The sequence below is a fragment of the Cryptotermes secundus genome, unplaced genomic scaffold (genome assembly GCF_002891405.2).
Source record: "Cryptotermes secundus unplaced genomic scaffold, Csec_1.0 scaffold93, whole genome shotgun sequence".
In the NCBI taxonomy this organism is placed as follows: domain Eukaryota; kingdom Metazoa; phylum Arthropoda; class Insecta; order Blattodea; family Kalotermitidae; genus Cryptotermes; species Cryptotermes secundus.
The window spans coordinates 387493-400877 of NW_019736393.1; the positions used below are offsets into that span (position 1 = coordinate 387493).

The 13385-nt window shown below is 40.8% G+C and overlaps 1 protein-coding gene across 1 annotated transcript in view; it reads left to right on the forward strand.

Moving 5' to 3' along the window:
* LOC111869759 overlaps positions 1-13385 on the forward strand; it is a 41315-nt gene that overhangs the window by 22004 nt on the left and 5926 nt on the right. Inside the window, exons 12-18 of the mRNA XM_033753551.1 lie at positions 3727-3957; positions 5406-5536; positions 8251-8385; positions 9788-9910; positions 11079-11262; positions 11847-11941; positions 12929-13076. Of these exons, the coding sequence (XP_033609442.1) occupies positions 3727-3957; positions 5406-5536; positions 8251-8385; positions 9788-9910; positions 11079-11262; positions 11847-11941; positions 12929-13076 (1047 nt within the window). The remainder of the gene's footprint in view (positions 1-3726; positions 3958-5405; positions 5537-8250; positions 8386-9787; positions 9911-11078; positions 11263-11846; positions 11942-12928; positions 13077-13385) is intronic.

The following is a 13385-nucleotide window of genomic DNA, read 5'->3' on the forward strand; positions in this document are numbered from 1 at the left end:
CAGATTGATTTAGTCAGCTTTAGCGGAAAGTTGGACAGTTGGGTCAATGAGTTAGTCGCAAGGCAACTGACATCCAGTGAGGACGTGAACACGGAAGCTGGGGGATCACATTGTTGGGCACCATAGCCTAGCAACGTCTAGTGAAAACAAACTGTGAAGACTTTGCATGTAGGAACGGGGACCCAAAAATAACCGGAACCGACCTGTTGCGCGCGCATGCTTTGTAGTTACGAGTTGTGCTGCTAGGTGGTGTTAGCTGGGGGTCTCCCGCGACTGTTAGTGAGCTGGCGTCAGTCTGAGTTAAGTGGTTTGTCTGTGGTGCTCTGTTGTGTGCGTTCCTGTTTCAATAGTGAGAAGTCGAGTACGTAAATTTGTTAGCATTATAATTACTTGTAGTAACAAATTATGAGTGCCTAATAAATCCAACTACCAATCCAAACCCCATGTCTAGTCACTAACACGTGACAATATGTTCACGAACTTGAGGACAGTTCTATACGAGTACTTTCAGAACAAATGAGAGATAATCTTAACCTATCTGTACAGTCATTCATATCGCTCTGGTATTATGAAGGCCGCCTGGTAATTAGTCTGAAACGAAATATGACGCATGCGTGATTAACATTCCTGCACGTCATTCAGGAAAGCAACTTTTGCGATTCTCAGGCGGAAAGGCGGTTGTCCTGGCTGAGTCTAGTACAGCCAGTACATACCCTTCAATACATGAAGCTACCGTGCTGAAGTAAACCCATCGGATTCCCGACCCGGATTCCACCTCAGCAGCAGCTTACAAAGATCGTTCGCAGCAACATAAACAGAACGTCCTGTATTTTTCGATAGTCTGTAGGATAGTTGTTTTTGAGCAAAGAACTGACTCGAACTTGAAGCCTAAGTGGATAGCACGCACGCGCAAAACCATTTTAACACACGATAAAAAATCCACTTCTTCTCTCTACTGTCTTGCTGAATGTGACTCCATATATTCTGACTCTGCAGTCCATATTTTATAATAGTTAGTAGCTTTGCTAAGCAACGACAAGTTCCACACTTGTTACGTTTGGCACACATACAGGTGACGGTTCCCTATACTTACACTTTTCTTTACAGTTATTTACTCGTAAATATTTTGTCGCATGTAGACCAGATGCTAGGCAACGACCGCGAAACAAAAATTAGATAACTTCTGTCACTAGGAAATGGCCAGTAAACAGCAACAGAGGCCGTGATCCTCAAGGGGCTTGGATCCAAGACCAACTGCTAGGCGATAAACCGCCATTCATGAAGCAATTTTGATTTGAATTTGAGTTAGTTAGTGCAGTGCAGTGCAACGAAGTGCAGGGAACTAAAGACTTCATTGGGGAGCCAGTTAGAGAACTGCAATTCAGTCGTTGTGAGCTGATGCTGTTAGAAGCTAGTAGCCGAGACAAGGAGATAGTTCGGGAACATAGAATAAGGGGAAGTCAGATTTGGAAGCCGTTACCAGGCAACGACTGGTGAAGACACAGGAGTCTGAGAAGACTTAGTGAATTGCAGAGTGTGCGAATTAGCGATGGCATTATAGTTACTTGTAGTTGCGTTCTGTAAGTGGTAGATAAATCTAATTACCAACCCAAACCCCTTATATACGAGTTGTCATTCATACAAGCGACACCATACAATTCTTTTAATTAGTAAAACTATTTTTAAAAAAATATGAAGTCAGCAGATATAGGGAACACTCAAATACACGCGTATGAAACTTGTTCAATGTATAACTCACGGATTGTTGAGAAACTGTATCTAAATTTCGTAAAATGAATGTCACAAAGATGGCGAACAAAACGTCCCCTTAAGGAAAAGCTAAATCTTTGTGAAGTAACGAAATAATCACAGTCAAACCTACTACGAAGTTAGATATTTATATATTGCAAGGTTGTAATATTTTAAGTTTATTTATGAAAAACACAAAGAAAGAAACTGTAAGGAAACAAATGACTGTTTCATTGTCACAGTTGAAGCTACGGCAATACCAAGACCAAACACCAAGGTAAAACCGCCCGCCTGTCACGTTATCTGCCACTTCGAAGGTCTCCTGATAGTAATTTAATTGAAACAAGTTCCGTCGGTTTCGTAAGCAGTCCGTATGCGCGTAATTTCCAGAGTTGAATGCAACGCTTTCCACTAAAACAGTCTGCCACAATCCCTCCTGGATTTCAAGTAGTAGAGCTAGAGTCCAAAGCCAGTGAGAAAATAAAAATTAGGAAAATGTTTCCTTAAAATAAAAATGATACAAAACAATAAACTCGGTGGCTTTAGTCCGCAAGCGAACTGTACCGACCGAGCAACCGTCGCCTGTCAACGAAGTTAGTGCCAAATAAAGATGATAGTGTTATATCGTATAAGCAGTCGCCAGGATGTCGGGTGCTTTCTGATCATACAAATCCTGTGCTAGCAACAAGATATTTAGATGAAGAAAGCAGTCTTCTGGGATGTGGCACCGTGTAGGTTTGGTGTTAACCGAAATTTCGGAGGAACGTATCGCCTCCATCTTCAGGGCAGAAGGAAAAATAAGAAATCCGCAAGCGAAGAGACCGTGAGAACCGGTTCTCAACTGCCAACTTTTGAGGATAGAGGATGTCACGTGGTCAATGCAACGAATCCACACGGGCGTTAATCCCGATTTTCTAGACCGGAGCCGCTATTTCCTTTAAATATTTCCTCAATTATCCTCATGAGGCTGAGTGGACCCCACTCCTGACCCACTATTTCTCAGAAAATCTGGTAGCGACGGGAATCGAACCCGGGACCTTTGGATCTGTAGCCAGTAACTCTGACCACTAGACCACAAAGGTGGTCTATGTGTATAGCGGATACACAAATTATCTGAAATTCGGAAATAATTACTAAAATAACGTTAAGCGGCCTCCGTAGTCTAGAGGTAACGTTCCCACATCATGACTCGTGGTACGCGGGTTCAAACCCGGCGGAGGTCGTCGAATTTTTAAGGGCGGAAAAATTCAGTGAACAAGTCTTCCGGGAGAGACTTTAAGCCGTGGGTCCCGTGTCGTAGCTTTACGGCACGTAAAAGAACCTCATATCTCCAAAGGAGGTCACTGAGCCAAATTACAGACGTTTCCCGCCCAACAGCAGTCTCTAACGGCTCTGATAGATGGGGGAAGCATTATAAATACCGCCAAGCCAGTAGAGGCCGAACTCGTTGGCTCGGTCGGGACTGATGGTACGCACCAATATCGGTAGGGTATAGAGACTGGTAGAATATCATAGAGGGAAGCACAATGGACCAATACTGGTCTAAGTGCATGGGGGAAACCCACCCTCTCCAATAACTAACTAAAATAACGTACGTGTAACAATGTCTACGTAAGATCGAAGAAATAAGTGCTTCCCAGATGTCTAAAAGAAACAACAGGTTCATTGAGTAGTGACACATATAACGATGATTCATCGCCTTCGCGAAGGTCACTAAATTATCACGGTTCTAGTTTTATCGTAGGCTATTACCTTAACAAAACTTCTACAAAAGTTGTTCAGTTGGCTTTCAGCGAAAGCAAGGGGTTCTTCTGTATGTACGTGAAACAGGTAAATGGTAGTGTTAGAAATATTAATATCTTACAAGTTTTAAAATCATTCCTTTATCTAAATCTAAAAAGTTCCTGACGATGATACGTAACTACAAACATGAATATCATTTAGAATATTGTCCAGTTTAATGAACTGTAATCAAAGACAACAGAGGTTCAACACAGATCCAGTTGAACCATTTCGTTGTTCCTTCCTGTAGTGCAACAGGAGACGGTGAAGGATTCAGCATGAAGCGGTTCTGGGTTTACATCAATCTCATAACAAGCGCCTGGGGAATTTCGCACCACAACGTCTCCAATCACACGTTCCCAACAGACTTCATGATTGGTATAGCCACTTCGGCCTATCAGACTGAAGGAGGCTGGAACGAGAGTGGTAAGTTTTGTATCTGTACCTGTCTCTGGTAGCTGACAGCGTTGACTGGAGACTGCCCTCAACAACTTCCATCCACTTCCCGTTCTCATAATAATATAAATATATATTTATATAACACCCATTTTAATATTATCCTCCAATTTCGCTTGCGATCTCACAAGTGACCGCATTCAAAGAGATTTATCCAACACAATTTTGTAAATTTTCCTGCTCTCGCTAGTTTTTTTAAGTTTATTGAGTGGGGTGAGACTGAATTAACTTGGTACTGCGGCCGTTAATTGACCTATTGTACGATAGATGATGAGTGTGGAGTAGTTCGTGGAATGGGAATTGGCAGGGGAAACCGAAGTACTAGGAGAAAACATGATCCAGTTCCACTTTGTCTACCTTAAATTCCACATGACCTGACCTGGGCTCAAACACAGGACGCCGCGGTGGGAATTCGGCGACTAGCAGCCTGATTTATGGTACGATCCGTTCTCCCCATAACCTATCCATCACATTGGGACCTCCAAGGTTTTCATGGTAATAACAGCTGACCTAGTAAAAGTATTTATATTTACGCTACACACTAATGCTTAAAACAACAAGGCTTTCGGGAGGGGGGGTGTTATTAATGACGGTGTCAATAGCTGTAATACATGCGTCGGACAGTAAAATTAATTTTATTAATTATTTGAAGATTAATTAAGAACTGGAAAACATTTATGACGAAGTGGTCGTGTTTTAGCCAAGCATCATTCGCCTCTAGAGACAGGAATTTCACGAAAACCTCAGTTAGGATTTCCGGTGTCCCGGCCGAGATTTGAACCGAGCACCTCCCCTATACGAGTCTAGAGGGTTACCACTACGTTAACCTTCTTGATAACTCGTTTTCGAGGTTAGCATCGAGTGGGTTATGAGCAACTGTGGACCTACAAACAAAAACAAACTCCGTGGCCTGTAGTCCGCAAGCAGACTATACCGACTGAGCGACTGCCGCTTGTAGGCGAAGGTAGTGCCAACTTCTGAGGATAGAGGGTGTCGCGTGGTAAGTGCAACGGATCTCCACGGACGTTAATCTCGGTTTTCTAGACCGGAGCCGCTATTTCCTTGAAATAGCTCCTCAATTATCCTCACGAGGCTGAGTGGACCCCGTTCCAGACCCACTACTTCTCAGAAAATCTTGTAGCGCCGGGAATAGAACCCGGACCTCTGGACCTGTAGCAAGGACCTCTGACCACTAGACCACAGAGGCGGTTCTATAGGAAGAAAGATTACGTAGTAATACGTACATTTCCTTTCGGCGATATCGTACGAGTGTCTTCACACCTGAAACGTGTGGACAGAGGAACAGAAGAAGCTCACGATTATGTATTCATTTTGTGCAAGGGATATCAAATGGTGCCTTATGTTTTAGCTTGTAGTTCTGGAGAATCGCTGGCCCAGTCACTCGATTTCATTTTCAGGCAAAGGAGTCAATATCTGGGACACGTTCTCTCACGAGAGCCCCTGGATTGTGGACCGCTCGACTGGGGACATCGCTGCCGACTCATACCACCTCTACAGGCAGGATGTGGAGGCTCTGGTTCAACTGGGCGTAAGCAATGCTCTCATATGGCAGGAGTCCTTATTGAGAAGTTAACAGTCACAAAAATTCAAGAATTTTTCTGGCCCCACAGTTTCAATACGTTATTTACATGAGCCCATCGCCTTCCACATTGTAAAGTAGGTGGGTCGCGTCCATATTTTCAGGCGATATGACTTTAACAACCAATTTTATCTTCCCATTTCGGAGTAGGCCACCAAGTGATCTATTCCGTTCACGTTTTTTCGGGTTAGATCTTTTATTATTATTTATTTAAACTGAAAACGGGCTTTTGCCCGGTGGCAGTGATACTACAATAAGACACAACATACAAATAACACATCACATTCGACAAAACACAGCACACAAAACTACACAAACAACAAAGGACACTCTAGCACACAGTAAACGTAATAAAAATACACTTATAACTATAACAAATATATTTATCATGAAGGAAACGATTTTGGAGACTTACAAGTAGATGGGAGGATAATTTTAAAATGGCTCTTCAAGAAATGGAATGGAAAAGTACTGACTGGATATATCTGTCTCAGGATAGGTGCCAATTTTAGGTTCTTGAGAACACAGTGAAGAGACTTTGGTTCCATAAACTGCTGGCAATTACTTGCTGAGCAAAAACTGACTTCCCAATAAGGACTCCACTCCATGGAATTTTGTGCCGCATGTCCTGCCATCTCATCTCCCTTGGTTTCATTCCCTTAACATCTGGTAAAGAATGTGATATATGATGGTCGTTAATTCTCAAAGAAGGCAATCATAGAACGTAACAAACTTTTACTAAAATGCTGAAGGGTTTTGATGATGGTGTATGACATTCAGGATTATTGTTTTTTTTTAATGTTGTATTTTAGCGTCCTGTTGCACTGATTCGTATCCATAATGTGCAGATATTAACCGTCTTTTAATGCATACAATCTCACTCATCACTTCACACTACATGTTTCGGCATCATTCTGCCATCCTCAGGTGTATTAATCACGTTGAACCATTGTACTGCTTGCCATCAAGTGTCCATTTATAAAATGATATAAAATGTGTGTTCGTTTTGTTCATTAATAAAATTTATATATTAAAACTTGTTAAGATCTATTATTTTATATCATTTTATAAGTGGACACTTGATGGCAACCAGTGCAATGGTTTAACGTGATTAATACACCTGAGGATGGCAGAATGATGCCGAAACATGTAGTGTGAAGTGATGAGTGAAATTGTATGCATTAAAAGACGGTTAATATCTGCACATTATGGATACGAATCAGTNTTTTTATTTTGTCCATCATCTGGTACTCTGAAGAACACAGTGTTTCGAAAACTGGATCTGTTTCCCTTCTCAGGTGAGGAGGTTGAGAGATAGCTACTCTGTTGGATCCAGTAACTGAGGTTAGCTCTTTCTAACGGATCCAAGAGAGCAGATGTCTCTCACTCCTCCCCCCAAATTGAGGAAGGAAACAGATACAGTTTAGAAACATTCTGCTCTTTAGTGTTCTGTAGAATACTGGACGATGAAAGAAGTCCAAAAACCCAGTAATCCCGAGTTTTGCTAAAATGTTGAGTCAGTAAGGTCGCCTTACATGTTTCCTTCCCATAGGACCATTTTCAGAGACTTTGTAACAAAAGGAGATTGCTTACATGTGCATTTAATATTATATCCAAAGTGGTCAGAGTTCCTGGCTACAGATCCAGAGGTCCGGGTTGGATTCCGGCCCTACCAGATTTCCTGAGAACTAGTGGGTCTGGAAGGGGGTGAACTGAGCCTCGTGAAGATAACTGAAGAAATATTTCAAGGAAATAGCGACTCCGGTCTAGAAAACCGAAATTCACTGCTGTAGGGATTGATCGCCCTGATCACGCGAAACCCTCTATTCGCTAAAGGTGGCACTAACTTCGCCGACAAGCGGCGGTCTCTCGGTCGGTATAGTTCGCTTGCGGACTAAAACTATGGGTCCTAGAAGTATACCCTATATATTTCTTGTGAGCACAAAGGCTGAAATATATAAGGCCAATTTACTGACTCAAACTTTTAGCAAAAGTTTATTATACTTAATGGTTCTATTGGGTTTTAACAATTAATACCAACCGAAATGGCCGAGAAAATCTTATGTAAATCCAGTCTCTTCTAAAGCACTATAGTTTAAAGGAAACAGATTGATAGAAGGGTGTGATATGCAACCATTGGTATGTTTACAGAATGGGATGCTAAAAATAATGTAATTTTGTAACATAAAATCGATGAAAAACGTTGCACAATGCAAAATTAAGAAATTGAAAAAAAAAATGGTTTTAGAATGCTTCTTTCCTTAAACATTAACGATTTCAAAAGTGTTTGTATTGTATTTCTAATTTGACTGAAATTCGAAGAAAAAAAGATGTTTCGCTAGTTTTCATATTACTGTATCTCTTTAATTATGAGTTGGATACCATTAATATATTAAAATTTTTTGTTCCAAATTACCTCAGGAATGCCCTCCCTAAGTGGGGGTAAAACTTCGTGAATCACTCTGTATATCGTAGTAAGACATGAAGCTCGTTACTGTGTAATTTTCTCCATCCTCCTGTTCCTTCCTACAACTAACAGTCAAATAAACACCTTGATATCCCAACCACTATTAATAGTTTACGAGATTATTTATGACTAGAAAATTGAAATGTTGAACTGAATACTTAAATTTCGGAATAACATGTGGGTAGTGTTTGTGCAGGTCGACTTCTACCAGTTTTCAATTTCATGGTCAAGAATACTCCCTACTGGATTTGTCAACGAGGTTAACCAGGCCGGTGTCGACTACTACAACAATCTTATTAATGAGCTTCTGAAGAACCATATAGAGCCAATGGTAAATCACAATTATTATCATCTTCACTGGTCTTTAGCATAACGCATAACTATAAACATGTTTATTATTTCGGATTACTAAATAATAATAATAATATCCCCCTAAATGTCTCTCCACTTTGACGTGGTGGTGGGACTTTCATGACTCTGTGACCTGGAGTGCTATGCCGGCGGTAGTTTAACTACCGGTAGGGTCATCCATGCAGGAAAGGTCAAAAGGTAGAGTCCAGGCTAAGAGAGAGACCCTGGTTCTCCAGATTGGGGGTTGGGCATGAGGCTAACAACCTCATCCTGAAAAAGAATTTTGTTCAGAAACCTAACAGCCAGCCTCGGGTTATCATGTGTGGGTCCATTCCTATGGCAGCACGCACTGGTTGTGGAGACTGGTTGTAGAGGAGACCAAGGCTCACCCAGGGCTGTAGCGCCGAGTGGTAGGTAGGTAAAAATAATACTAATAAAATGGCGACGAAGATTATAAAAACAGCAATTACATTAAAATGATTTATTTTTTTCATTGAAATGGTCAGAACTTTCAAATTCGTCAAAGGTTACGTAAACGTTCAGAGTACTTGTATCTCATCTGAAGTCTTCCTAAATGCCGATTTTCTGGAAGTCTATTTAAATATTTCATTTGGTAATTTACATTTTCTCATCCGGTGTACATGATTTCTCCACCTCTCCTGATATTTCGTAATGTCGGCTTTCATTTAATTATCATCAAAAAACATCAAAGTCAATCCCCCACTGTAACGTCTTTAATTCTCTGTACAAAACTCGTTAATTTGGTTCCATTTATTTATTGGAGTACTTAGCAGCAGCTACAGGCTAAAACAGGATAATATTTAAAGTGGATAATGAATATACAGAATAAAACAGTAGAGCCAAACAATCACAACAACAACAAAAAATTAATTGGATTCGCATACTGGTTACCAACTTACCAACTTACGTATTCAAACGCCCCAAATATCTGTCATTCCCTCACACTGAGAACACAAACTTTATAGCCAAGTAGAAGCCCAAGCAATACTACAACAGACACAGAGCGGTATGATACGCAAATACACGAAACAAAATAGCTTTATAATTCTTGAGCTTTTCATGACGAAAACTGCTTATCTTCTGGACTTTTGGGTTGTGGGATCTTCTGTCGAAATCTTTTACTCTGCCCCTCTGAAACGTTGTTATCCAACTACAAGTCTACACAGTATCACAACTCCGAAGACTTAAAAATTTAAATATATATTTTATTTATAGCCAATCTCCAGAAATCTGTGTAACCTTTTACTGAATATCTGTTGCGTTCGTTCCAGAGTTGTTACCTTCAACTGTTGTCACAGTTGCTGGTTCAGTCATTACTCAGATATATAAAACATATCCAATTTTCTCGTTTCTCATTTCAGGTTGTGATGTACCACTGGGATCTTCCACAACAACTGCAAGATTTGGGCGGGTGGGCTAACCCTGTAATGGCGGATTACTTCCAGGATTATGCTCGTGTTCTGTTTTCCATGTTTGGCGACAGGGTGAGTCATATGTCTCAAATGAATGTGTCTCAATAAGGCCGCGCCATAGCTCAAGCGGTTAGTTGCTAGTTTCCACCGAGGCGGCCCGGGTTCGATCCCGGGTCTGGTTAAGTGGGATTTGTGGTGGACAAAGTGGCGCTGGGGCGGGTTTTCTCCGAGTACTTAGGTTTACCCTGCCCATCTTCATTCCACCAAATTCTCCATCATCATAATCACCCGGGGCAGGCTACAATTGGCCAATCAATGGCCGCCGTGCAGAGTGGACCCAGTTGGACTCTCAATAAGTCAGATTAGTTTACCACTGAACGTAGAGGTCAAGTCCTACATCGCATTCGGAATGTTCGGTTTCGAATCAGTGCAATTCTTAGTCCCTCAAGACAAATATAGACATGTCTTCATTGGCTACATCCTGTTGTGTGCTCCAGATATATTTAGGAATTATATTAACCGTCAACACAATAAATATACCGTATTTACGCATGTATAGGCCGCGTGCGTGTATAGGCCGCAGCACAATTTTCAGACAGAAATTATAGAAAAAATAATTTTCTTTGAATATTATTTCAGGAGTAGAACACCCTGTATTACTAATTATGAATATAATTTTTTTTAAATGAAGTGTGATTTCGAATATTTCGAATATAAGCCGCACCCCAGTTTTCCTCTTGAATTTTTGGCAAAAAAAGGTGCGGCCTATACATGCGTAAATACGGTACTCAGTTTTAATGTTTTACAATTCGATCTTTATTCTTACTACATGTTTCTGCCGTATAAGACCATCATCAAGCGGTTATATGTAGGAATACGTACAGTTACTGAACTGGATCCATATCACTGCAACGTGTCGCATTATGAGTACATACTAACAGATAAAACTTGCCTCAAGTTGGTGTTAACAATTAAAATAGAAGACATAAAACAAGACAAAAGATTAAATATAAAAAGTATACACATATCAATATTTATAATGTGTTAATGGAATACTAATAATATTAAAAGTAATTTTATAATTTAAAAAAGAAATATATCGGCCTCAAGGCTTCTACCTACGCAGGACAACACAGACACACGTCCTTTCAAACAGAATGAGAAGTCGCCTAAGTGCACACATGTTTTGCCCACAGAAAGGGACTACAGATGTAATTACAAAAAAAATTCTCATGCGCAGGTGAAGTGGTGGATCACTATCAGCGACCCTCACAGCATATCATACGGATATAGCGAGCCACAGTCATACGCTCCTGGTGTGAACGCCTCAGGTGTGGGTTACTACCTGGCAGCCTACACTCTGATAACTTCCCACGCCAATGTTTACCGTCTGTACGAGCAGGAATTCAGGAGCAAACAGAGAGGTAATCTTGACACTTGAGAGGCGAGGGTGGAAGATGTCGGAAGATACTGGCCACTATTGTACTTGTGTACTGCTAAACTGAACTGAACTAAAGCAATTTACATTGCAAAGCATCATTCCAGCAGAGAAACTAATACTAAATACAATGATACTATGCCTGATGAAGACAATGATTCTTATACAAAGTTTGAAATGTAAAATGAAAATTGTTAATAAAATTAACCATTATGAGAGGATTACTGAGGAGCTATTTGAAAGAAAAAGTAGCGGCTCAGGTCTAGAAAACCGAAATTAACGACCGTGGGGATTCATTGCGCTGCCCACGCGACACCCTCTATCCACTAAAGTTGACACTAACTTCGCCGACAAGCGGCGGTCGCTCGGTCGGTATAGTTCGCTTGCGGACTAAAGCCACGGATTTTTTCATGAATAAATTTCATTCATCTACAGAGCGACAAATCCCTGTTAGCAGTGTTTATATTACAAGTATGAATCTTTTAGTGTTCTTATAGGATATGAGAAAGTTTGTGCAACATATCATATAGCATAATAAAGCGGGAATCTGATTCCATCCATATCTTGCAGGAAAAGTTGGTATAACCTTGAATGGGGAGTGGTATGAACCAAAGACAGACTCCCAAGAGGACAAGCAGGCGACTGAAATGGCAATGCAGTTTGTGGTAAGTGTGGTGTCATTCTGTTCAGGAAAATTCTAAGATCTAAAATATATTTTTCTTTGAATATTTCAAGTTTTAAGAATAACGTTGTAATTATATGCATGTATGTTAGATTCTGGGTCACGCGGTAGAGTAGTTGATTGAGGTACTATGCTACAAACCGGAAGATCGCGGGTTCGATACCCTATAAAGTCACTGAATTTTTTCAATTTACCTAATCCTTCCAGCAGCTATATGACCCTGGGGTCGACTCAGCCTCTAACAAAGGAGTACCAGGAATCTTCCTGGAGGGTAAAGGGCCGTCGGCGCGTAGGGCTGACAATTTTATCGCCATTTATGAGCCGATTGTCTAGAAAATGTGGGACCCTTGACGTATCACACCCCTATGGGCCTTCACGGCCTGTTACAGGGACAGCTTCACCATTTATGTTAGATTCCAGCAAGAAGGTCTGTCTGGAAGTAAAGTGATGTAGACTTGTAGATTCATGACTTTCGCAAGAATGTAGGATAAAACGGTGATATAAAAGTAGTTCTAAATCCTTAAAAAATGTATCAAATTTAAACTATTCTGGAACGACAATAATAAGTAAAAATTAAAAGCGCGAAGAAATTGGAAACGGGTCTAACTAATGTCGATCATATTTGCCACCATTCACTTCAGAATTCTTTCCTTCCGTGTCTACCAAGTCACTGTATAGCAAAAACCGGCTCCTCTGACTCCACTCCTCCGGCGTTGAAGTGTGATTTCACATTTCTCCCTCCTTATCGCTGCTCGTCTCGAGTAGCATATACGAGATCTCCAGAACTTCCTCCTCTGGGCTGCTCGTTTTGAGCAATTGTTGCGGGCAGGGAGACACAAAGAGCAAAGATGACTTCTTAAGACTCATTCATTTGTATGCTAAAAATGTCTTTTAGCTCTTATAATACTAAACATCTGTTTTAATCCTCGTTAATCTGCTAAAGTTAATGAAAATGTGAATGTCACTGCAGCTGGGTCTCTTTGCAAACCCAATCTACGGCCTCAAAGGCGACTATCCTGATGTAGTAAAGAATCAAGTCAATAGAATCAGCGCGGCAGAAGGATACCACAGATCTCGTCTAAGGAAATTCAGTCCTGATGAAATTGCAACTGTTAAAGGTAAGCAATAACCTACATATACAGATCGAACAAGAGAGTTCATGAAGAGGGTGGTCTTGTGGATTGCAACGCCATGCAGTTCAGCAACTGCCGCCTGTTTATTATTGGTTTATTGCTTGGCCTACTCTTTCGACCTGAAGATGGAGGCAGTATGTTCCTTCGAAACATTGGTTGAATTACATCTCTCACTACACTGTATTACAAATCAGACGATCACACTTACCGTAATCATCGCTTTGAATTCATTACATTTTAGAAAGTTCAGTTTATTGATTTATGGACACCGGAAGGTGACAGACTCGAACATTG